The sequence below is a fragment of the Sebastes fasciatus genome, chromosome 21 (genome assembly GCF_043250625.1).
Source record: "Sebastes fasciatus isolate fSebFas1 chromosome 21, fSebFas1.pri, whole genome shotgun sequence".
NCBI lineage: Eukaryota > Metazoa > Chordata > Actinopteri > Perciformes > Sebastidae > Sebastes > Sebastes fasciatus.
This window is the reverse complement of record NC_133815.1, coordinates 11,248,283-11,273,107: the sequence shown is the minus strand read 5'-3', so window position 1 is coordinate 11,273,107 and position 24,825 is coordinate 11,248,283. Positions and strand designations below refer to the sequence as shown.

At 44.6% G+C, this 24,825-nt stretch overlaps 1 protein-coding gene across 2 annotated transcripts in view; it reads left to right on the top strand.

Annotated features, from left to right (window-relative positions):
* Positions 1–24,648, top strand: part of boc (BOC cell adhesion associated, oncogene regulated) — a 29,164-nt gene extending 4,516 nt beyond the window's left edge. The window contains exons 1-18 of one of the 2 annotated variants that reach the window (XM_074622611.1): positions 2,059–2,083; positions 10,461–10,589; positions 11,525–11,797; positions 15,737–15,883; positions 16,767–16,910; positions 17,343–17,636; positions 18,477–18,758; positions 18,843–19,111; positions 19,221–19,386; positions 20,089–20,154; positions 20,440–20,649; positions 20,986–21,161; positions 21,262–21,484; positions 21,905–22,090; positions 22,176–22,387; positions 22,597–22,685; positions 23,268–23,422; positions 23,603–24,648. In XM_074622611.1, coding sequence (XP_074478712.1) covers positions 2,074–2,083; positions 10,461–10,589; positions 11,525–11,797; positions 15,737–15,883; positions 16,767–16,910; positions 17,343–17,636; positions 18,477–18,758; positions 18,843–19,111; positions 19,221–19,386; positions 20,089–20,154; positions 20,440–20,649; positions 20,986–21,161; positions 21,262–21,484; positions 21,905–22,090; positions 22,176–22,387; positions 22,597–22,685; positions 23,268–23,422; positions 23,603–23,772 — 3,201 coding nt within the window. In that variant the 5' untranslated portion in view covers positions 2,059–2,073 and the 3' untranslated portion in view covers positions 23,773–24,648. Of the gene's footprint in view, positions 1–2,058; positions 2,084–10,460; positions 10,590–11,524; positions 11,798–15,736; positions 15,884–16,766; positions 16,911–17,342; positions 17,637–18,476; positions 18,759–18,842; positions 19,112–19,220; positions 19,387–20,088; positions 20,155–20,439; positions 20,650–20,985; positions 21,162–21,261; positions 21,485–21,904; positions 22,091–22,175; positions 22,388–22,596; positions 22,686–23,267; positions 23,423–23,602 lie in introns of those variants that run through there. The other variant, XM_074622612.1, reaches the window with a different exon arrangement.
* Positions 24,649–24,825: the final 177 nt, after the last annotated feature.

Sequence of the window (24,825 nt, the reverse complement as noted above, 5' to 3'; positions counted from 1 at the left end):
CTCCGGCGCTGACAGACTGGAGGCTCGGGCCTCGTGGCCCCGGGAGGGTTTCTGTGTCCAGTCAGACATCGGATAACCAGAGAGGGACACCTGGACCGGCAGGTGGCCGGGGTCCAGGCCCCTCCCCTGGGGTTGCATACCTCTCTCCTCCTGATCCTCCCTGCCGGCCAGGACCACAGACAGAGAGAGAGGAGGAGGAGGAGGAGGAGGAATGTGAGGGGAATATTGAAGGAGAAAGTCCTGACAGAGAGTTGGAGCGGCTAATTAAACAGGCTACGATCAAACAGAGTGAAATTATTGAGGCAGGGATGAAGATAGATTGGACGAGAGATAGGAGAAAGAAAGCTGGAGAGATTGGTGTGCAACTTTTCCAAAGCAGAACATCCTTTTTTAAAGTTTTAAATCATCGGAAACTGCATATTGATGCCCGTCCAGTTTACATCTATATCATAAATACTCATTTGTTGTCTTAACAGCCTAACAGGGATTACCCAAAGCCTTTAAACCAGCTGAGTTGATTTGTTCCACTACTTAAGGTAACGTTAAGAAGCTCTTGATTGGATAATGAAGTTACCCAAGCCATACTCTCACTCTCTCTCTTACACACAAACACACACATTGTGAGTCTGGAGTGAGTGCTGTTAGATCATTGATCAACTCCAGACTCAGTGTGTGTGTGTAGACAAATAGCCCTGTGTGTGCAAAGCAGATATTTGGACAAAGATTAGGGGGTGTTATTACGAGCCAAAAGCAACCCAGACGCTCTAATAGATCATTCACACACAGGCACGAGATCGCTCTCTGACTGGGGCTGTTCAGTGTAAGACGCGCTCTTTTTCCTCTTTCTGTCTCAACTGCACACATTTTTTAAAATTTGCGTCATTTCAGTTATTAGACTTTGCTCAAGGTCTGACAAGATGTGACTCCTTTTTATACGCTGTAATATTAACCGTCTGGAGCATGTGCGAACGAAACAATAAAGGCACTAAAAAAACGTCAAAGGAGTCTGTTCCAGGGCTTTAACCAATAATCAGATTTAAAGTGTTGCCCCAGAGAGAAAGAACTCATCATTGAAGAATGTCAAACTGGCAGGAGAAGACATGATTCAACAGAATAAATCACTGGGCACCAGATTAGTTAGTTATTGGGCCCCTGAGGTTATCGCAAGTGGAATTTTCCATCGACAGCGCTCCTCTCTCTCTTTCTCTCTCTCTCTTTTGTCCAAATGTGTGTGTGTGTGATGTTTTATTTTATATTTCAGAGCTGTAGGATAATGCACATCCGTGGCTCTGAGTGACAGGACAAGTGGTAGCTCTGCTATACCACGCACTCAAATCCAGCTTCTGACACTCTCTTTGAAACCTTCTCCAGCTGTTTCTCCTCTTTCAGAGCAGCAGCTTTCACTTTATAACCGTGGCGCAAAAAGCAGTCAAAGTCGGTTGCACCATCTCCAACACAGTTGACGCCCCACACAACCCTCGCTTTCTGTTTAATTTCCTGCCTCTTCTCCATTTTCTAATTCCTCCCTCATATCTGTTTTCCCTATAACGTTCCCCTTCAGTCGTTCCATATAACTTTACGGCCTTTCTCCATTCCCTCATCTCTCTTTCCGTCTCTCTCTCTCTGCCTTATCTCAATTTCCTAATATCTGTTTTTCATATAATATTTCACTCGCTCTGCTTTTCTCTTCCTTCCTTCGTCTCCCACTGAGAGTTGTAGGGCCAGTCTCTCTCTCTCTTTTTCCCCCCTCCTGGTTCCTGCTGAATAATGGGGAGAAATTGCTCTTGATTTATAATTGGTTCCATTCACTCTGATGCATGAGCTGCCAAAGGAGTTTGGGGCCCCTTTCACCCCCTCACATCCCTCCTCCCTCCCTCCCTCCTTCCCTCCCTACGATGCAGGAACACACAGGGCGCAGGCTGCAGATATGTACAGCTATGAAAGTCTATATTAGCATGCACGTAGGCCGTGGCGTGCATGTAGTTTATCTCTCAGGCCGGGGAGAAGTGGTAGTCTGTTTTTTTGCGTGTTGACATTTGGTTGTTGGAAAAACTTCCTGAGGTCTGCATATTTATGTGCCTCTGTGAGTATACTTTTACCATGTAATAGGAGTTTGTGTGATTGCTTGCTTATGTGTCATCAATTGTGTGTGTGTGCAAGGAAAGAATGGTTGTGGCGAAATGAAATATGTAGCTGAATGAGCGCGTGTGTGTGTTTGTGTGATGAGCACTGTGAAATCCTGGGTATTAGTTAGTTTTCCCAGTCCTGTATGGGAATGATTATGTGTGTACTGAGACTCTTGATGCTCACTTAAAGCTTCTCAGAAAGATGTGTGTGTCCTTAAAGAACACATACACACACACACACACACACACACACACACACACACACACACGCGCACACACACACACACACGCACACACATACAGTATATTTTTTGCATAGTGATTTTTTTTAATACATCTTGTTTTGATATTCAGTCTTATTTGAGAAGCTGTAATGGGAGAATGTTTGGTATTTCTTCCTGATTAAATAAAGATGAATTTATTCATCATGATGACAGTGTGTCTTTAATACAGTTAGTGTGGTCAACGTTTTTAGTTCAGCCTTATTCAAGTTTTGTATGTCACTACTAGCAAGCTATGGCTTATATTGGAGCTGCAAAGATTAATCTATTAGTTGTCAACTATTAGATTAATCACCAACTATTTTGATTAATCGATTAATCGGTTTGAGTAATTTTTTTAAGGAAAAAACATCAAAATTCTGATTCCAGCTTCTTAAATTTGAATATTTTCTGGTTTCTTTCCATCTCTATGACAGTAAACTGAATATCTTTGAGTTGTGGACAAAAAAAGACATCTGAGGATGTCATTCTTGGGCTTTAGGAAACACTGATCAAAAAAGCTCTTGTGGGCGCCTGGTTAGCTCAGTAGGTAGAGCAGGCGCCCATGTAACAGGCCTCAGTCCTGTTACATGGGCTCTTGTGTGCAGCTCCAGAGGGATTTTTAATACTCTTTCTCCTCCTGGAGTCTAGCAAAATCATCTCTCACAACATGCTGCCTCCTCCGGAACTGTCTCAGCTTCCTCTTCCTCCTCTAATCAAAGTCTGCCTGTGCATCCTTACCACAACTTTAGCTGTCAAGAAAACAACAACAACAATGTGGTACAGCCCAATGTGTGACATACCAATGTACACCAACAATAACATGATGAGATGAAACAAGGAACTTCATTCACCATTTTCTGACATTGGAAATAGTTGCAGCCCTAGTATCTATCTATCTATCTATCTATCTATCTATCTATCTATCTATCTATCTATCTATCTATCTATCTATCTATCTATCTATCTATCTATCTATCTATCTATCTATCTATCTCCTTGTTGTCTGCTCCCCCTCTATCATCTTTTCTTTCCCTCCTTATATCCATATATCCTTCCTTCTTTTCTTCCATCCATCCATCTTTTCGTCCTTCCATCTTTCTATCATCCATTCATCTATCATTGCTTCTTTCCATCCATCTAATCATTCATCCTTCCCTCCACCTTTCCTTCTTTCCTCTCATCTATCTTTATTTCCTTCCATCTGATCATCCGTCTTTCCTTTCATCCTTCCTTCTTTCCTCTCTTCTATCCATCTCTGTGTCTTTCCTATCCATCTATGTTTCATTCCTTCCTCCTTCCCTCCCTCCCTCCGATCTGATTGGCTGAGGCTGCCTACATCACTGTTTGGTCCATCTATCCGGCTCACACTCCCCCGGCAGTGCTGATGATCCCATCCCGTTCCCATGGCCCTGTTGGGCACGCTGGCATCCCACACCAGGCAACAGAGGAATGCGGGGTGGGTGTGTTCGCCGCGGTGCAGTAATTAGCTCTCCGTGGTTAATTCAGCTTCGTTATCTAAATTATGCAAATGCGGCGGTGCCTAATTGATTAGAACGCCCCCCTCTTCTACATCTCGGGCCTGTCCAGATCCCTCTCGTTAATCCTCGAGACGCTCTGTAGCTCGTTAGTGTCGGTTCGGGGAGGCGAAGGAGGGGTTTGGACGGGCATATAGCTCGTTAATACTTTGTGAAGCGTGTGCATATGTGTGTGTGTGTGAGTATTATGAAGGAGGAGGAGGGGGTAAATTCTCAACCTCGTTAGGGATGCTTTTGATGTGTAATTTTATGGCATGAGAACGAGCGATGTCTCGAGTGGAGGATTTGGACTGGCCCCCTCTCCACCTGTTGGGCAGAGTTTCCATGCCAAGATAAGACTCCAGAAGGTTCTCTTGTGTCCGACAGATAGATGGGAATAGATTTAAAGTTTGCTCTCTGCCAAGTTTTTTGCTCGTGTGAAGCACAACAGAGAAGATCTCGCCTTCAGTTTGCATTATCGGTTATACTTTGAAGCAGAGATAGCCACATCAAGCAACATGATTTTTATTATTTTTGACACAATCATACCTGACAGACCAGTTTCTTCCCATCTTTTCAACTTTTTATTCATCTTGTAAGACTTGATAACAAGCAATGACATATTGATTACTATAGCAATTAACTACCAATTGCATACATTTGTGTACTGTATTCACTATTTTCTGATCATTACGGATTAATCACCGACAGATTCGTCAATAATGTAGTCGCAGCCCCATCTACGATTACTTAAAAATCTTCTTTGTTGCTGTCTTGTTGCTCTTTTCCCTGTGTGATGGTCTGATGGTGAACCGGGCGTGTTGTTGGTTTGTTAAGCAATCTCCTCGTCCTCCTCCACTCCTCCACGCTCTAACCCGGGCCAACCCGAGAGACCAGCAACCGCATTGACAGAGTGAGGGGAAAATATGTTGGGACATTCAGCGACGCTCTCAAACACACCCTCTCATTGACGAGGCCCTGCTCTCTCCTCCTGCTCGCCCGCCAGTTGACATCCTCTCTATTAATTTGAGTCGCCGTTCTGCTTTCTCAGTCAACCTCTCCACCCCCCCCTACTGCCTCCATAAACCCCCTTCACCCAGCTCACATCAATCCATAAAGGCCCCCCCTCTTTCCTCCCGGCCTCCCCAAACTCTCTACACACTACTCTCAACCCTCTTGGTCATTGAGCCCCCCCCCCCTCCTTCTCTTTGGTCATTGAGCAGGGCCCATCAGCTCTTCCCCGGGCCCTTCAGAGTAGCGTCTCCCCTTTCTCCAGGGGTCCGCGGGGTCTTTGTCCGTGCACCGGCTCACTGCTTTACAATGACTCTCCACTCTATTAAGGTGCGTTCTGCCTGTTAGCGTCGCCAGGGGCAACCGGCCTCCCGCATGGCAGCTATGCGGCATGGCATTGTGGGCCGCGGGCCCGAGCGGAGCAGTTGAACCCCCGGCACTCCTCACACTTGACACCGCATGTGTTTATCTAAAGGGGGGGCTTTGTGGTGTTTGGAGAACCTCGAGGGAGGAGGGAGGGAAGGGGGGGGCACGGGGTGTAAAAAGACGTAAAACTGGGGGAGGAGGAGGGAGGGCAGTTTGGGGAGGTGATAAATATTCAACAGCTCAGCTCCTCAGAAGGAGTTACTACCCTGCTGCCCCTCCACCACCGCCGCCCCTCCTGTGTGTCCTCTCCATGCCAGAAAGCAGATGGAATGTGAGAGCTCAGGGAGGTGGCTCCAGTCTGGTTTTATCCAATTAGCAGGGTTGTCAAAATGAATTTATCCACGGAGGCAGGGGGACAATGGGACTGGCAGTGGCCCGGGAGAACAGGGGCCCCGGTGTCTTTACTTAGCACGCTCACAATGAACTTCTGTCAAGTGACTCTCTCCCACAATGACATATAAGGCACTCGCATACCTACGCTCATGATGCATGCCTGCACACCATCATCGCCGCAACCTGTAACTCTCTGCTGGTCGTCCTATCTGTGATTTTATATATACACCTTTAAGTCTTTTGAGTTGGGTCCAAGGAAAGTCACAGGTTAGTAGAAGTCAAGTCTGAAGTCATTGAGGGCAAATCACAGGTCTTCATAATCAAAACACAAGTCAAGATTCACATTTCATGTTAATGGTAGGGATGCACCAATCCAACTTTTTCTTTCCTGATACTGATACTGATATAAAGGGTTTGCTGTGGCAGCTCAAGGTAACTGATAGCAGAAACACTGAATTTTTATAAAACTGTATTTAACGTGGATCCGTGACATCATGGCCAATATCCGATCCACTTAATAGAGTACTGCAGGAATGAGTCCTAAATCACGGAAATGAGTTAGCATTTTAGCACTTCTGGTTCCTTCGTTTGGAAGTCAATGGGTTTTTTGAATGGGTTTTTAGTTAGATGCCTGAAATAGGGTCTGTGGTTAACACAAGCTTAAGAGATTTTAACGTTTTGTTCTATGATATGAAAAACATCATTAGATATCTCATGAATTTTTAAGCTTTTATGTGTCTTATAAAATGCAGTTGCTAAAAAAGTGGGTAAATGGGATCGTCTGCCTCTAGCCTAATGTTAGCTGTTTACTTCTGGCGATTGCATTGACACCACAAAAATCATTTAAAAGTGGTGTTCATTTGTGAAGATTATCTTGCTGAACAAAACGTGTAAGTACCGTAAACGTTTGTTTGCCACAGAGCGTATGTTCTGCAATAATCCAAAACCCAATGGAAAAATCCCATTGGCTTTTTGTCGAGGGAACCCAGTGCGATGCTAACTTCCTGGTTGGCCTACAAAAATACGTCATCCCTGCAGCACTCTATGAGGTCAGCATCTGCACTGATATCCCTAAGTAATAGTGTTTTTTCAATACATATATCTAATAAATGAATATGTAACATGTAACCATGCAAGGCCCACCTGTTGTGGCAATTCTTTTACTAGTGCAATACAATATTTGAATCAGTAAGTATCTGATTAAGTAAGAAATAAACACAACCATGAATCGGACCAGACATTCAACGCCAACTTTTCGCAGCAATGGACACATTTTAGATTGGTTATCATTGAGGTTCGAGCCCTTCCTGCTGCTGTCTTATGTACTTTTTAATCATCCAGGAATTTAGCAAGTAGTCAAAATGTAAGACAGTTTTTCCTTTTGGGTATTTTAGGAGTCAAGTCTCAAGTAAAGTCAGATCTCACAGTAGTCAAGTGTCCTCAACATGATTACACAAATAGCTTCCCTCCCCTGTAATCATACTTCAGCACTAGATTTGAGCAGTTCACACAGTTCTCCTCACTGCACTGTCACTGAAGTATGTTTTAATTCCACAAAGCTGCAGCTCCCACAAAGAAAGTGTTGGCCTCGCAGCGTTGTTCCTCGCTGGTGAGGCTGTAACAAAACAGTCACAGGAACACATTAACGCGCACACATTCCCTCGCTCCTTAATTTAGGAGAGCTGTCTGCGCCGCATGCTCTGGTTTTTATCAGTCTCGCTGATGCGTAGGAGGCTCTTCTCTCTCTCGCTGTCTGTGACTTCTCCGGGAAGGATGGATGGAAAAAGTTGGACGTAGATGTCAGGTCAACTTTTCATCTTAAGGCAGGGTATCCGCTAAGCAAACACAAAACCCAGCTGACTAATGAATCAGACAGGCTCCGAGGAGTATGGCTGTTTTTAGGGAGTGATGATGTACGAGGGGGCCTTCTCATACCGCTATTATAACAAAGCTCCATCTCTGTTTCTGTCTCTCGTCCTGTCTCACTCTTATTAGTCAGGTAAGAGGTCTCATTGGCGAAGTGATGTGTCCTGCTGTGGCAGATTGACTGGTGTGGTTTACGGTTAGTGACTCTCACAGTTGGGACAGGTGCTCCATACAGATGTGTGTTTTTTATGGGCAGCTGTCCTGGGTTGTGTCCATACAGCGACCGGCCACTGAAGCCACAGACCTTCAGCTTTGCTTCCTGGTTCAGCAGCAGCTCGCTGTTTGTTTACCGAGTGAGCCCAAGACTGATGGGCCTCTCTGAGGGAATTAAACTGTACATGTATGTAGGGCTGCAACTCAGGCATTCTCAGTATTTTCAATATTGCAAATAATCCTGTCAGTTTCCCAGTCCAGGGTGACATCCTCAAATTGTTTGTTTTGTCTGACTAACAGTCCAGAAACAAAGATATTTAATTTGCATGAACATGAATGAGTGAAAAGCAGCACATTTGATAAGTTAGAGCCAATGTTTGGCATTTTTTGCTTAAATAGGTTATAATCAATTATTGTATATGTACACATTATCCAGGGATGTCCCCTCTTAGTCGATTAGTCGACTAATCGGCCGTTTTGGTCTCAGTGGACTAAGATTTCTTTAGTCAATTAGTCGTTTTTTAATAATGTTTTTTTCTCATGCTGAATGACCTATTTCCAAGAAACGTATGAGCACATCTCTGGTAAACACTATGGATTTAAAGTGGTGCTTTTGTGTGATTCTTTGTGTTAGTCGACTAAGAATTTCTTTGGTTGTGGACTGCTCTAGAATTATCATCCAAGTCTTTCGTGTTGTTTTCTCATTGTTTTGATTTTTGAGCCCACAACTGTACTGTTTGGATTCACTCTCATGGCTCTCATCAGCTTTTTTCAGCAAAATACGTCTAAAAAACCACTCTACGATATCTATGTAAATGTAAATCAGCTTTTATTGTGAAAGGGTACATTGTACATACAGCACAGCACACAGTGAAATATACTTTCTGCATTTAACCCATCCTAGTATTAGGATGTTTGTTTGGCGGTTTGGGGCTCAATGGCTCAAGGGCACCCCAGAAGAGCCCAGGAGGAGAACAATCTGTACGTGGTCCATCGGGGACTTGAACCGGCGACTCTCCGGTTCCCAAGCCAAGTCCCTATGGCTGGCCTATGGACTGAGCTACTGCTACCTGCAGCACCAACAGCAGAATGACAATCTTGCGACTTGCTGGTGAATATAATGAACAATTTAGCCCCTAAAGAGACAGACATTTCCCTCAGGAGTTGGTGGAGACCAAAACAGAGCTAAAAGAGTGAAAATTGGACTTGCATTCATCAGATGGTCAGAAACACGGGTCTAAATGAACACTAATGTTGCTCCATAAATGCTGGATGTTTAAATAGGCAACTGTTTGCTAACAAGTTAGCCAAGTTGATGTCAGTGTCGTGTGTACAGATTGTTTCTGCTGCCCAAAGTGGCCAAAGAAAAAGCTGTTTTTGCAGGATTCATAAACTAATCATTACAGTTCTACATTGTGCAAGTTGGACTGGCGTTCTCAATTCTGTTCATGTCGTGAGAATTAACAATCAAAAATAGTTTACGCACATTCATACTCTGCAATTAAAGTGTAGCAGAGTAATGTGTGGTACTATATTGTGGCAGTTGGCGTAGTTAACAGCAGTTTTTCCATCAGCCTGCTGCTTTGCTCATTTTCAATGACTGTGCCAGGCAGCTAAACATTTTCACTGCTGCCATTAGATGATGAAGGTGCACTGTAAGAGTTTCCATTCTCTTACTGTCCTGCTTTGGCCCCTAGTGTGTGTGTGTGTGTGTGTGTGTGTGTGTAGTCCCTAGTCTCTTTGAGCTTCATTAATCATCCCCTTGCCATAATAAGATCGGGACAAATATGTATGAGAAAGTTGTGCGCTTCCATTTTTACTACGTCGTCGCAGGACAGTTTATGCCCTTGAGTGTGATCAGCGACATGCATGTATTTTAGAGAGAGAGAGAGAGGGAGGGTGAAGGAGAGATTCAGTTTTGCAGGACCACCCTCCTCATCCTGACGGGAAGTTGTTAGTTTAACCTGACAGGAAAGAATTTGGGAAACTTGGCAGTAAGCGACAAGGGAGAGAGAAAAGCTCCCCTCTCTACATTAACTGTTAATAGACTGACCATTATCGTCTTCGCCGCTTTCCTCCCAATACATACTGCAACAACCCTCCTCTCCTCGGTCTCACACACACTCCTCGCTGCCCTGATATATATTTCCCGTCCCCCCCCTCCCTGTCCTGCCTCTCATTAGTTGTTCTTTGTCCCGACTCCTGAATGCACCCTGTGTGTTTTCCCTTCCCCTCTCCTCTCCCTCCTCCTGGACCCTCTACCTGTATCGGTTACACCTGAGCGGGAAGGTGGAGGGGTCGGGTTACGGCCCGCAGAATGAGGGCGCCCCTTTGATGAGCGCAGGCTGGATGGGTGCGGGTGCAGGCGGAGGAGACGGGGTCAGCGCTGAGATGGGGGCTGACAGAAAAGAAAGACTTTATTTGTGTCTGGAGTTTGGCTGCTGAGGGTACCGCAGAGTGCACCGCCTCGCCTGGCTTGTGTTTCGTTAATGGCTGGCCTGTTTGTGTACGTGTGTGTATACAAGTAAGATAGAGAGCAGCTTATGTATGAATCAAGATTGGCTGTTTAGATGGATGATGTAAGTTTTGGTAGCTTTGTTTCCTGTGCAGTTCTGTCTGTGTGTTTGTTTCAATCAAAAGAAAGTGGTTTGTTTTGAGTGTACCAAGTCTGTAAATGACCCTCTGACCTTCCTCTGTGTGTGTTTCAGGGGGTAGTGTATGGAAGATGTCTGGAAAGCGAGACTGGACTCCGTGGATGAAAAAGAGAAGGGCTCCAGTGTTGTGCGCTCTGGGCGCAGTACTACTGTGCTGCCTGCAGAGCGGCGCCTCTCTACCCGGTGAGTAGACGTACTGAGATGGTGAAAAAAAAAAACATCAGTCTGCAGAAATAAAACTTTAAAAGTTTCCAAATTTCTTTGCTTTCTGTCACTGTTTAAAAATGCACATTACTGAGTTGATGTATGCTCACTTTATGAATGCCTTTAAGTTGTTTTTTCCAAACACCTGGTGCAGGAGAAGTCTTGCCAGGGACAAAATATTCTGGCTCAGTCACAGGGAGCGAGGTGTTTTTTACGTATCTTGGCAGCAGCAACAGCAGTTTATTTGAAATGAGCTGAAGAAGTGGGTAGTTTACATGAGCCGTACCAGCCACCATGGGTGAACTGAAAAAGAAAAGAAGTACTGTCTGTAGAGCGGCAACGATTAATCCATTAGTAGATCGAAAGAAAATTAATCAACAACTGTTTTGATAATTGATTATTTAAAAGCAAAAAAAGCCAAACATTTTGATGGTTCAAGGTTGTCAAAAGTGAGAATTTGCTGCCTTTGTTAGTAAAAGTATAAATTGTAGTGAAACTAACTGAAAACTTTTACACCAACAATATCAGGGACCAATTGTTTATTTATATTATAATAAATGCAGTTATTTTAGAAAATAAAAATCTTAATTTTTGTCTTAAAACCATTGTGATTGAGAGTTAGGGTTCTGGGGGGTTGAACCCTAACCCCAGAGTGGCGTGGTGGTGAAGGGGCCTCTGAATCTGAATTTCACCCACGGCACCAAAAGGGCTAGAACCGGCTCTGTCGACAATGAAAATAATTGTTAGTTGCAGCCTTAACTAATTGTATGTCAAAAGAAACTCCAAAACAAAAGGTGTCACATTGCTGGCCACATGTAATCAGTGGGAAATGTCTTTACATGCAACTCGTATGAAGTAAAAAAAAAAGTGTCTCTAGATTTCTTCTGACTTTGTTGTATCATTTTTCTCCTCAGATGAGGTGCTGTTGTTCACTGAAGAGCCCATGTCCGTGGTGCAGAAGCTGGGAGGCAGCGTGAATCTGCGCTGCAGCGCCCGACCCGCCACCGCCAACATCAGCTGGCGCCTCAACGGCCAGGAGCTGGTGGACGGACATTTGGGCGTCGTGCTGGGGCCCAACAGCCTGTTCATCCCCACGCTCTCCAACCTGACTGTGGGCCGATACCAGTGTGTGGTCAGCACCGGCGCAGGAGCCCTGGCCAGTGTGCCCGCTAACGTCACCGCTGCCAGTGAGTAGCCACCCACGCACACACAGCTGAAACAAGTAAACACAAACACACAGGCCTCTTTTTGGTTTGTCAGATCCATCCAAAGAACGCCTTTGACTTCATTCGCTTCAAGTAAAACAAAAACAGTGAAGAGGCGGTATTTGTTTGCTTAAAATCTGCACCAATACAACACTGTAAACCTTGTAGTTTTCCACTGCTGTGAGTCTAATCCTTACCAACTACAGTTCTGATCATGGTGGGAAGCTGTGGCACATCATTGATTACCCATAATACCTCCAGATTGTCTGTGTAGTTAAATACAACAGCTGCTTTTATGGAGTGTCATATTGATCTAATGGAGTTAAAGTGAGTTATTCTCGCTGCTGACGTTTTTAGTGTGCTGGTGTTATATTTGATATGCATCATGGGACTGAGAGGGGGGCCTGAAGCTGTGTAACTCGAGCCCGAGGAATGGAGGGGACCCAGGGGCCGGGGGCCGGGGGCCGGGGGCCGGGGGCCGGTCAGAGCGGGGAAGAAGTGACCAGGAGGACTCCAGCCTGGGGGCCCCCCTGCTTCCATCGGCCCCTCTGCTCCACACAACACCACATTCCTCTCCACAGGGCCCGACAGCAGGGCTCGCCAAAAATTATGGCCCCGTAATTGGTTAGAGGGCTGGGGGGAGGCGAGATAAGGGGGTGGATAGAGGATATGCCTCACTAGAACACACCATTAGGTGCAAAAAAGTGAGCTGTTAACTGTATTGTTTTACATGTAATGATGTGATGTATGAGGCTGCCACAGCTGGAGAAACTGGAGGTGTTTTAGGCCAGTCGAGACAAGATCCTCGCACAAGATGAGACGTGATGTCACATTCTCTGTCTCCTTGAAGGCCTCCATAACCCGACACACACACACATTTCTCTTCCTTTGCACATTTTTCACTCTTCACCCTGTCACTTTCGCTCCTCTTGCCTCCTTTCATTATCTTCCACTTTCCCTCCTCTTTTGTCACCTCATGTTTTTTTTTAATTTGTACCCCCTTTTTTCTTCAGAGCACGCACAAAGGCAGTAAAAAGTTATTGATGGCTCCAATAGCGGATAAATCGTGTTGAGATAACCACATGTGGAGCCAGACTGTTCGCCCCGCTTCCCCCCCAAAAAGCCTTTTTCTAATTTAATAACGGTCTCTCCTCGGCCACCCCCAAACCGCCTAAGGAATTGCTCCACGGGGAGTGTGTACGTGCCTGCTTCTCCATGTGAGCTCTCTTTAGTTGTACGCACATGTTTTTTGTGATCAGGATAGGTTGATTCCAGACCCTCCTCGCTATCCGACTGGAGAATCTGGGCTCTTTTGGCACAAGTTAAAAGCTCCTCGCTTGAATTCTTGCGCAGACAATCGCCCTCCCCCTTTTTTTTTTCTGCTGCAGAAAACAGAGACATGTAACTGCACAACGTGAACGCACAACACGTTGCACAAACATGTTTTAATTCAGACACGCACACACGGAGGCCTCCTACTGCTACACATAAAGATGATGAATGCACTGTCTCTCTAGAAATATTTAAGGCTGCCTTGCCAAGCAGCCCTGGTGCGGGAGGTCTGCTTCACTTTATGAATCCCATCAATCCTCCATCCCTGCAGGATGCACACACACGAACACACAGACACACACACACACACACACACACACACACACACACACACACACTCTCTCAGAGGATATGCATTGCTCACATGCACACCTGAGAGGCACCCATGCGGGGTTCTTCCTGTGAAGAATGTGGGGCGTTAAGAGTTGTGGCGGGGGGGTTAAAAGGTGTAACTGGAGGAATTTGCTAGAAGCAGGCAGGAGGAGGAAGGGCTGAAACTCAGGATTGATTTCAATATCGAAAATACTGAGAATGTCTTTGTTTCCCGGTCCACGGTGACAGCCTCATATTGCTTGTTTTCTCTGACAAACAGTCGAAAAACAAAGATATTTGCATGAACATTAATGAGTGAAAAGCTAGAGCTGAGCCAATGTTTGGCATTTTTGCTTAAAGAGGTTATAATCAATTATTATATATGTACAGATAATTATCTAGAGCTGCCCTGTCTTAGTCGATTAGTCGACTAATCGGTCATTTTGGTCTTAGTCGACTAAGATTTCTTTAGTCAATTAGTTTTTTTTTAATGTTTTTTTCGTGCTGAGTGAAGCTTATGAGCACATCTCTGGGAAACACTAGATTTAAAGTGGTGCTTTTGTGTGATTCTTTGTGGAGAAACTCCACAAAGAATCACACAAAATAGTTTGAGTGTTAGTCGACTACAAATTTTCTTTGGTCGAGGACAGCCTTAGAATTATCACCCAACTCTTTAGTGTCTTTAAGCTCACTGTTTTGATTTTTGGGCTCGCATCTGTAAGAATGTAGGGCGTTAAGAGTTGCGGTTGGGGGGGTTAAAAGGTGTAACTGGAGGAATTTGGTAGAAGCAGGCAGGAGGAGGAAGGTGGGATGGGTAGATATGAGGGAGAGGTAGGAGGGGAGGGGGGGGGAGATGGCTGTAAAAACAGCACCTGATTGATTTAGCAAATGGAGCGCCACACGGTCCCTCTTTAAGGCTTCCCCCCCCCCCAACACACACACACACACACACACACACACACACACACACACACACACACACCGCTTAGCTTGACATGTCCTGGCTGGGATTCTCATCTTTCAGAATAAGAGTTGAAACAGAGTCGGAGATGTGTTTTAGTGCATGTGTGTGTCTTCCTTTTGAAAGCTCCCCCGGACACAGACAGATCCAACATGCATGGTAAATAAATCATTGGCCTGCAGTGAAGATGTTTGTTCAGTGCTTTGAGTAAATCACAGCAACGTCCCTATCAGTAGATACCTGGCCTTAACCAAACTTTACTTATTGAATTAGAGCCGTTTCATCAGCTGACTGTATACCAGGTCTTCTTGCCAGAGAGAGCGTCTGGTCCAAGAAAAACACACCAGTTATAGCACCTCTGGAAAGAATGGAGAGAGGCTGTGTTTGTTAAGAATAAATCAACAAGGGCTGGTAGACGTTTAATTACGTTCCCGGAGAAGTTTTATTTATCTTTCATTCCACTGCTCGACTCCTTCATGACAAATTTCTCCAGTTGTTACTTCGATTTTCCCCCCTCCTGTGCTGTTCCCTCTTTTTCTCATTTTAGCTTCAAATCCATAAAATGGCAGATTTCCCCCCCGCTACGATTTTTCAGGGTTCTTCTTTTTTTTTTCCGGCTTCTTAAGAGCTGAGTTTTCCTGCTTCCTTCCCAAACCCAAGCTGGATATCTTTCTTTGAAACTCTATAGGATGGACACCTCTCACCTCTGACCTCGTGGCCAGGCCTCCGGGCCGCTCAAGCGGGGGTTGGGTTTAGGAGGTCGGAGGTCACATGAGTGTCTGCGCTGTGCAGACTGTGAGTCTGCGGGACACAGTCGCAGCACATGGCCCCCAGTAATCCCACTCCACCCATTTCCCACAGAATCTGAACCGGCTCCAGTCCCAGTATAATGTTTGACAGGATTAATGACACCTACTCGAATGTTACAGACACCACTTTTCGGCTTATCCAAAGTGACATTATTGAGTAAAACAGAAAAATTAGCCAGAACTATAAAATGTCTGTGACTTAAAGCAGATCATGTTAACACAAGCGAAGTCAAAGAAACGACTAAATGGAGGTTTTTCTTTCAAAGAGACGGCACATTGTGGGAATGTGGTTATGATACAATGGGGACACCCAATATGGAAACAGCACAGTTATTATAGAGTTTATTATTGCTCTGAATATTGTGGTTTTCTACTTCTAAAGCTGAGGACTGACTGTATACATGTGCAGTTAGATGTTATTTACGCTGTGTGTGTTAAGTCGATGAAAGAAACTGTGTTGCAGCGACGTGACGGCACTGACACTTCCCTCGCCTGTGTGTTTTTCAGAGCTGCGGGATTTCGAGCCTGATGACCAGCAGGACATCGAAGTCGACGAAGGCAACACGGCTGTTATTGAGTGTCACCTCCCCGAAAGCCAGCCCAAGGCTCAGGTCCGCTACAGCGTCAAGCAGGAGTGGCTGGAGACATCCAAAGGTACTGAGCTGCTTCAATTCATTAGGATCTCCCTTAATCTCTCCCTACTTCCCTCCTAATTCTCATACTATCTTCATAATTTACCGGAATGCTATAATCCTGCTATCTGGCCCATTATGAAACCGGTGATAAGGCTATTATCTGGAGAATGTTGAAACATGGGAATGCAGTTGTTTATTTTTCAAACTATTTAACTTCTAAGTTGCCTGGAAGAGAAGAAAAGCTCCAGTGGTTTGTGGCTGGTATGCTGATGATGCCTGGGAGCTGTAGGTACTGATATCTGCAGCTTATCAGCGAGGAAATGAATACCACATTGACCGCTGTCGGTCAGACTCTGGGGCGCCACCTTGTGGTCTCTGCTGACGGTGCAAGCATGCGCTGGAATGGCACATAGTACTCATATTACAGAGTGTTTCACAATATGGACTTTTCTACGGTTCCTCTTTGTCTTGGTCATGTTCTTGTATTTTCTTTGCTTTTCTATGCTTTTAAGTATGAAAATAAGTATGTTAAATCTGATCTCATGTTCTTGCTGTAACAGTATTGCTTATCTGGCACATTGTCCTCTGTGAATCCTTTTCATCGCCCTGCATACTTGCACTCAAGTGTACAAAATTGTATTGCCTAGTTTTCTTTACAATTGTGTAGTGCTGCAAATATAATCATACCTCATCATCATTTTAACCTTTTCATTTCGTTTACTCTTATTGTAATTATTATTCTTTATTGCACACTAACTTTTTAGCACAGCCTCAAGATGCAACCCTGCATTTCTCTGCACATATTGTAACAAGCAAGAGACCAATAAAACCTTTAAATCAAAAGCAGTAACTTCCCCTACAGAAGCTGACCACGACATGTGTTTTGTTTTGTTTTTCTGCAGGAAACTACCTCATCATGCCGTCAGGGAACCTGCAGATAGCCAACGCCACGCAGGACGATGAGGGGCCGTACAAGTGTGCCGCCTACAACCCCATCACCCAGGAGGTCAAAACGTCCACGTCCACTGACCGCCTGCGGATACGCCGTGAGTCATCACCTCCAACACTCTGATGTTGAGACATAAGTGTTTTATTAGCAATACTGGTTCTAATGAAAACACAATTTAAAGATGTGCAAGAAGAAGTCATGGGTACTGAAATATTAACAGGTCATTCAATGAATAACCACATCAGAAAGGAAATTATTAGAGAGCTTTTAACTGTGACTGTAGACACATGTGGTGCACATGTGTGACTTTTATCATCCGATCACGCCAGGACACTATTAGTCATAGATGGTGACATGTGCAAATCATGCTTTTGCATCTTCAAAGACAGATATAAAAGTGTTTAGACGTCAGATTGTGATTTAAATCCTTTGTATTCTGGATATAATTTCCAGCAGTTTAAAGAAATAGAGATACATTGAGATCATATCGACTAAGTGTTCACACCCTGACTGTCGTCATCTTCTCCAGGCTCCACCTCAGAAGCAGCTCGCATCATTTACCCGCCGGCGTCCCGCTCCATCATGGTGACCAAAGGCCAGCGGCTGGTGTTGGAGTGTGTGGCCAGCGGCATCCCCACTCCGCAGGTCATATGGGCAAAAGACGGGCAGGACCTGCGTTCGCATAACAACACTCGCTTCCTGCTCAGCAACCTGCTGATCGACGCGGTGGGCGAGGCCGACTCGGGTACTTACATTTGCCGAGCGGACAACGGCATCGGCTCGGACAACTCTGCGACGGTGCTTTATGACGTGCAAGTGTTCGGTGAGTAAAGGAAAGTTGTTTTAGCGTGTTGTGTGTTGGCTTTTATATAATTGTCTTTTTATAAATACCTTTAACTCATCCTTTAAATGCAGCTTCTCATAGTGAGTGGAGTTTGTTCATTTGACTCTGCAATGATTTTATTCCTATGAGTAGAGTTTTGTCTGTGTCATGGATTTAATAATTAGACTGACTCCTGTTTGGCGGACAGAGAGGACAGGGCTCTGTGTGTGTGAGTAGCATGTAAGCCTGGGCAGTGTTGTGTAAGAAAGAGTTTGTGGAGACAGAGCTCTCCATTCTGCAGCAGGACTTGATTGAGTGTGTCTAGGTTATGGATGACTGTTTTTACAGTGATTTTCTGTGCGTGTGTGTGCGTGTGTGTGCGTGTGTGTTGTGTGTGTTGTGTGTGTATGTGTGTGTGTGTTGTGGGCTTGTCTCTCTGCAGCTGGCTCTAATTAAAGCCAGAGAGCTGCTGTAGCTGTAATGAACTCTGTCTTTTCCTGATTCACAAGCAGCCAACCATCAACTGGCTGGCCTGGCCCCGCCTGCCTGGCTCTATACACCCTCTGTCATACAGCCCTACACGCACACTCGCACACACCAGTGCATGATTGTGATTTCAATCACGCACATGTGCTCATACACGTGACATAGTTGGAGCTTAAGTTTAAAAATAGTTGTAATTTATAGAATAATAGTCATTTTCTTGTGATTAATCGCCTCGGCTCTAATGAAAATAATCCTCAGTTGCAGCTCTGGACGCTCTGCACAGTCACACATGAACATTCAGGCTACTTATAAAGTTTTGAACCAGCCTCTTAACTGTGTTTTCGCCTCCTGTAGAGCCCCCTCAGGTGACGGTGGAGCTGCAGCAGCAGGAGGTCGTGTACGGAGAGACGGTGCGCTTCTCCTGCCAGGCCCGCGGTAAACCCACTCCCTCGGTGATGTGGCTCCACAACGCCCGCCCCCTCGCCCCGTCTCCTCGCCACCGTCTGAGCTCCCGGACCTCCCAGATGCTGCGCATCTCCAACGTGGGCCCTCAGGACGACGGGCTGTACCAATGCATGGCTGAGAACGGCGTGGGCAGCTCGCAGGCCTCCGCTCGCCTCATCACAGTATCAACCGGTAAGTCAGATAGTTGGAAACGGGTTAGAAATGTGATTCTTTTATGTTACAGTCTTTAGATTTCATGTTTTTTTTGCTTTCTAGGGATTTCATCCAGGGGGAAGCTGCCCGCAATCTATCGGCCGCTAAGCCCAGATAAGGTGCTGAGGGAGCAGCCGCCTGTGAGGCCCGGGGCCGCGGGCGCCATGTTGCCTCTTGACTGCTCCGAGCTGCCAGGACAGATCCTGCCTGCAGACGCCCCCATCATCCTCAGCCAGCCACGCACAGGCAAGGCCGACTACTACGAGCTCACCTGGATTCCACGGCATGAGCGAGGAACCCCCGTACTGGAGTACATGGTCAAATACAGAAAGGTACTGCAAACAGTTCACTGCATTCTCAGTTAAAATACATGAATACAAATTATATTTTCTTTTAGTACACGTTCTTTGTCAGTAGCTTACGCCTCTGTCTCTCTATCAGGTTGGAGTCCCTCTATCAGATTGGACCTCCAGCAGCATCTCAGGCGCCCTCCACAAGCTGACTCTGGCTAAACTGCAGCCAGACAGCCTGTATGAGGTGGAGATGGCCGCCAAAAACTGTGCCGGTTTGGGGCAACCTGCTATGATGACCTTCAGAACTGGCAAAGGTAAAACACTCTCATATTAGCATTGTCATTTAGAGCGAGTTAGCAGGCTTAGCGTATAGCTGGCTGTGGACTCATTCAAATGTTATTTCTGCCTTAGAGGAGAATTCAGTTTACGTGGCTCAAAAGGCAGCTCCTTAATTATGTCAAACTAGAAAGAATTGGGTGCATAATGAAAGGCTCCTTGAGAACATTTTAGTCCCAGATATCCTTAAATTATATAATAATCAATAATATAATAATGATTGATCAGACATTTTAGCAACATTAAATTGTGATGTGACAGCCAGCAGACAGACCGACAACTATTACTTTGTTTTAGTATTTTATGTTATTATTATCATTACACATATTTATATATATATTTATTATATGTATCATTCCTTTTTATATTATTATTTTATTTTAGTATTTATATATTTTTTTATGTGTTATTATTTTGTTTTTTATTGTTATTTTATTATTAATTAATTGTTTTGTCTTGGTTCTGTCTTGGTTTTGTATTATTTCTGTCTTGCGTACCTCTTGCTACTTTGCTTTATCACTGTTGTATTGACCAAATGTTATTGTGTTGTCTATTTATTGTATTTGGAAAATATTAATTTACAGATTGTGGGGGAAAAAGACTTCCTTAATTTAAACTCCAGTATCTGTAAAATACTGATGTAGTATTTGCAATACTAATTGTTGTTTTTCTGCCTTCAGGTCGCCGAGGTCTCGGGCAAATTGACCCACCGAAAACTCCCGCTGTTCCTTCGCCAAGCCTCTCTCGTAAGTATCCCTCCAATCCCTTTGCAAACTCCACCTCCTATTAACAATACTAAACTAACTAAACTACTAAAATAACTGTAACGTGATATTGACCCTGAACTTCTAACTTCATTCTTCTTTTCACTAACATGGAAACTTCTCCAATCTCTTTTTCCTTTCCGTCTCTGAAGGATGAGCTCTCAGTAAGTGCTGGAATGTAACTTGTTTTTCCTTCACTGTCATAATTACAGAAAGTTGTCTTGAAGTTTATGTCCTCTGTCTGACTCCTTTCCTCCTCCTCTGCAGCTCCCGAAGCCCCTGACAAGCCCACAGTCTCCACGGCAACGGAAACGTCGGCGTACGTGACTTGGATTCCTCGCGGTAACCGCGGCTTCCCCATCCAGTCATTTCGGGTGGAGTACAAGAAGGTGAAGAAGGCCGGAGAGGACTGGGTGACGGCGGTGGAAAACATCCCGCCGTCGAGGCTCTCTGTGGAGATCACGGGCCTGGAGAAAGGTTGGCCATCTTCTTTTTATACAGTGCTGTTATTATTCAGTTTATTCCGACTTGGTGGAGTTGGGGGAGAAGTAGGATGTCGTACCGTATAATTACAGTGATGATGTCCTGCATAATTACATTCCCACGGCCTGTAAATTCATCAGCGTAATGAGTGTTGTTGCAGTCATTTCAGTAATTGCTGCCATCAATCAAAACCCATAACCGAGTCGCACAAAAGGAAAACATGAAGTGATGTGAAGACAAACATCATTAGTCAACACAATATAGAGCTTCACTGTAGGCAGCTTGAAGCCCCCAGAGACACATTAGTTATGGTTGTCCCTCTCCCCGTAGGAACGTCCTACAAGTTTCGTGTTGTGGCGGTGAACGTAATCGGTTCCAGTCCTCCCAGTGCCCCTTCGAAGGCATACACCGTGGTGGGTGGGAGAACCCATGAACGCCCTGTTGATGGACCCTACATCACCTACAACGAAGCCATCAACGAGACGACCATCATTCTCAAATGGACGGTGAGTTATTATTATTATTAATCGGGATACAAATAAGTGTTTTGCAGTGTGTATTTTGAGTTCATTGTGATTGCAACATGATTTATTTCTCTCCCGACAGTACACTCCCGTAAACAACACTCCCATATACGGTTTCTACATCTACTACCGGCCGACAGACAGCGATAATGACAGTGACTATAAGAAGGATGTGGTGGAGGGAGACAGATACTGGCATTCAATCACTGACCTGCAGCCGGAGACCGCCTACGACATCAAGATGCAGAGCTTCAACGAGAAGGGAGAGAGCGAATTTGGCAACGTGGTGATCCTTGAGACGAAAGGTGAGGTCATTTTTATGCCACAGCGACGGACGTGGCCGGTGGCATTATGTTTTCGGGGTTGTCCGTCCGTCTGTACCATCCTCGTGAACCATAGACTGTATAGAATATGGACGTAGTATCAGTGATGTCACCTATAGGTTTCTGAAGAGCCGTTGTGAAGGGTTGTGTCTAGAAGGGAACCCATTAATTGCAAAATCTGGCAAAAACTTGCAAAAAGTCTCGCGAGACTCGCTGCCAAACAACCTATTCTAACTTTACTTGAGGTCATTGCCTAACTGTAACCATCTCACGAGAGTTTCCCGACTCTCGTGAGAGTATGTCTAACATACACTTTACCTCTCAGGCTGATCGATCTATACGTAGTTGCTCCTTTGCAAGTCTGAGCTTTCTTTTTTTAACTTCTACGTTTTGTCTCCTCAGCTCGTCCTAATAACCAGCGTCCTGATCCATCAGAGACTCCGGACCTCGTGCTGGGACCATCCGGCGGACTCGTGCCTCGGCCCGCCGACCTCCCCTACCTCATAGTCGGTATTGTCCTGGGAGCCTTCGTCTTCATCATTGTCGCCTTCATCCCGTTCTGCCTCTGGAGGGCGTGGGCCAAACAGAGTGAGTCCTCCTCACAGTTCCTCTTTGCAGTCATTAAAGTATTCGCCTCTACATCTGTGTAATTCTCTTTTTGTGCTTATTTCAGAGCAAACGGCCGACATGTGTTTCCCCGCCGTGGCCAGCCCGGTGTCGTCGTGCCAGTACACCATGGTTCCCCTCCAGGGACTTGCCCTGGTCGGCCACTGCCCGCTGGATGGCCACATGACAGCGCCACATGGCATCTACCCTGTTAACGGAGAATACACTCCCAACGGCAAACCTCACCACCCCACACACTGCCTGCCAGGGCTGCATCAGGTAAAAACAACTGTAAAACATGTTGAATATGCAGACGACATTCACTTTTAGATAGCCTATAGCCTATAGAAATACACACCTTTGACACTCAGTACAGTGAATCTTGATCTTAAGTATAGGTAATCGTTTGTTAGCTATTGTAAGAAACTGTAATAATCTGTCCGTGTTATGTGTTGAATATATGATCTATACGCTCTTGCGTTCTGCAGGATGAGGTGAACTATGATATGGAGTGTGACACGTTGTTGCCACAGACGGTATCAAATGGACATCTACCTGTTTACCACTACTCCACCAGGTACGTTTACATAATAACACTCATATATACAGTGTGTGTACTGTAATGTACTGGAGGGAAAACGACAAATAATTTGTAAATAATCAACAACTGGGGAACCAATGCTCAAGATATTTCTTTTTAAAACTGTTTATCTGCATTCAAATGATTTTCATATTTGATTTTATAAAAATTCCGACTGACTGAATTCAAAATGTGTTAATTAATCCCATAACCAGCAGAAAATGTGTTTATTTTTTATAACAGATAAAGCTTCTAAGTAAATTTATTAGGCGAAAAGGCCAAACGTGCTGGTTCCTGCTTTTTTTAAATATAATTTTCATATAATATGTTTTGAAATGTATCTTCATATCATTGTACATAGAATACATATCGTGAGATGCGTTCAGGCACAGTATTAAGTGTAGGTCACCCAGGTTTTGGCAGACTTGAAGCGTAAAAACACACCAAAACCATGCCGTGTAAAAAAAATAATATTTGAAAATGTCACCTTGGAAATGTGCTGGTCATTTGTTCAGTGTTCTTAGAAAATGCTCATAGGTTGCAGCTCCAATATAAATAATTTTTTCTTGTCTTCCTTAGCGGTCCAGATCATCATCATGAGCAGAGCTGCTGTCCTCCTGATGACTCCACTCTTCAGCTCCTCGACTCTTCCCATCAGCACCTCGGTTCACAGGAACTGGGAGGCGATGACGACTTCCGTGGTGGAGATAAAGTGGAGGATGGCATCACATACAGTATGATTCTTTCATTTGTTGATTGAAATAAGTTGGTTGATTGTCCTTCTTTTTCTTAACTAACACATTTGGAACGTAGCTTTTCTTATATGTAATGCATACGTCCAAAGATGTTGGTTAATGTTATCAAAATCAGCTTTACATTTTGCTAACCTGCTCTCTTCCCCTCCTCCTCTGCAGAGCCAGCGTCCTTTCCTCTTCTCTCTCTAGAAGACGAAGGGATTTTCACCACATCGTCCTCAGCAGCCACAACACCGCAGTCCCAAGACATAACAATACAGGAAGTGAACATCCTCCCAAACGAAGCGTCCCTCGAGGACGAGGGGACGGCCAACACGACAGATGCATAACAGACTGTTGAACAAATAGAAGAAGAAAAACAAGAGAAAATATTTATTTTTGTATCACAGATATTTATATATTTATGCTTTTGTACATACGTGTCTGATTTATACTGTATATAAGGTTATTTTCACATTGAAAAAGACTCTTGCTGTCTGCATTTCCCGGAGGAGGGAAGTACGTTTGAGACGTTATTCCTCGTGTGACGAAGATCAAGTCAGGGATTCCTCTCAGTTCAGCACTTCCCGTCTAGACCCTCCTCACTCCTCACGTCATTCCTCACATCCTAAATGTACTTTAGCTTTATGTACGACACACAAAGGGACCATTGGAACCAGTCTGGTGCTGTAATTATCACTGAGGTGCTGTTTAGTTCTCTCGCTTTATCACACGTTCAAAAAATACTGTCGTTTTGTATAGCAATAACACAAATGTATTATGCATTGCTCATCATTAACAAACTATTAACACGTGTATGCAACATAAATCATTCTGTTTCAGTAGTGTACAAGAGATTATATATTGTATAGTTATTTATTTTTTTGATTTTATGTTATTTTTTTAAGTCACTGAATGGGAGAGATTCTGGAAAACAACCTATCTTAAACTCAGTCATTGATAAGCTGAACTTTATACGGCAACCACTTCTGTGTTTACTCATTTGCTGGTTACCAAAATGACCGGCAGGTGAGGGCGCTGTGACAGGTGTGTCAGTATTCCTCCCTCACAGGTCGGTGCATTAAGTATTAGTCTTTGCCAGAGACATCTGCGATCAAAATGAAGGAGATCCTGAATCTACACTCCCCCTTTATCGGTGTAGCCGTTCTGTGGTTGCACATGCTGGAGCACTATTGCATGTAAATAAAAGCTTATGAAATTGACAAGTGTTTGGTGCATCTTTTCATACTTTGGACATTAATGTGTGGTAACTACAGTCTGCACACTGTGATGTTTTTTCCTATGCTTTGCTGTGTTTTACAGTGAAAACAAATAATTTGCTGTGTAATTTCCGTCTACAGATGTGGCAACTTAGTTTAAAATCCACTCTTGTTGGAATAAAG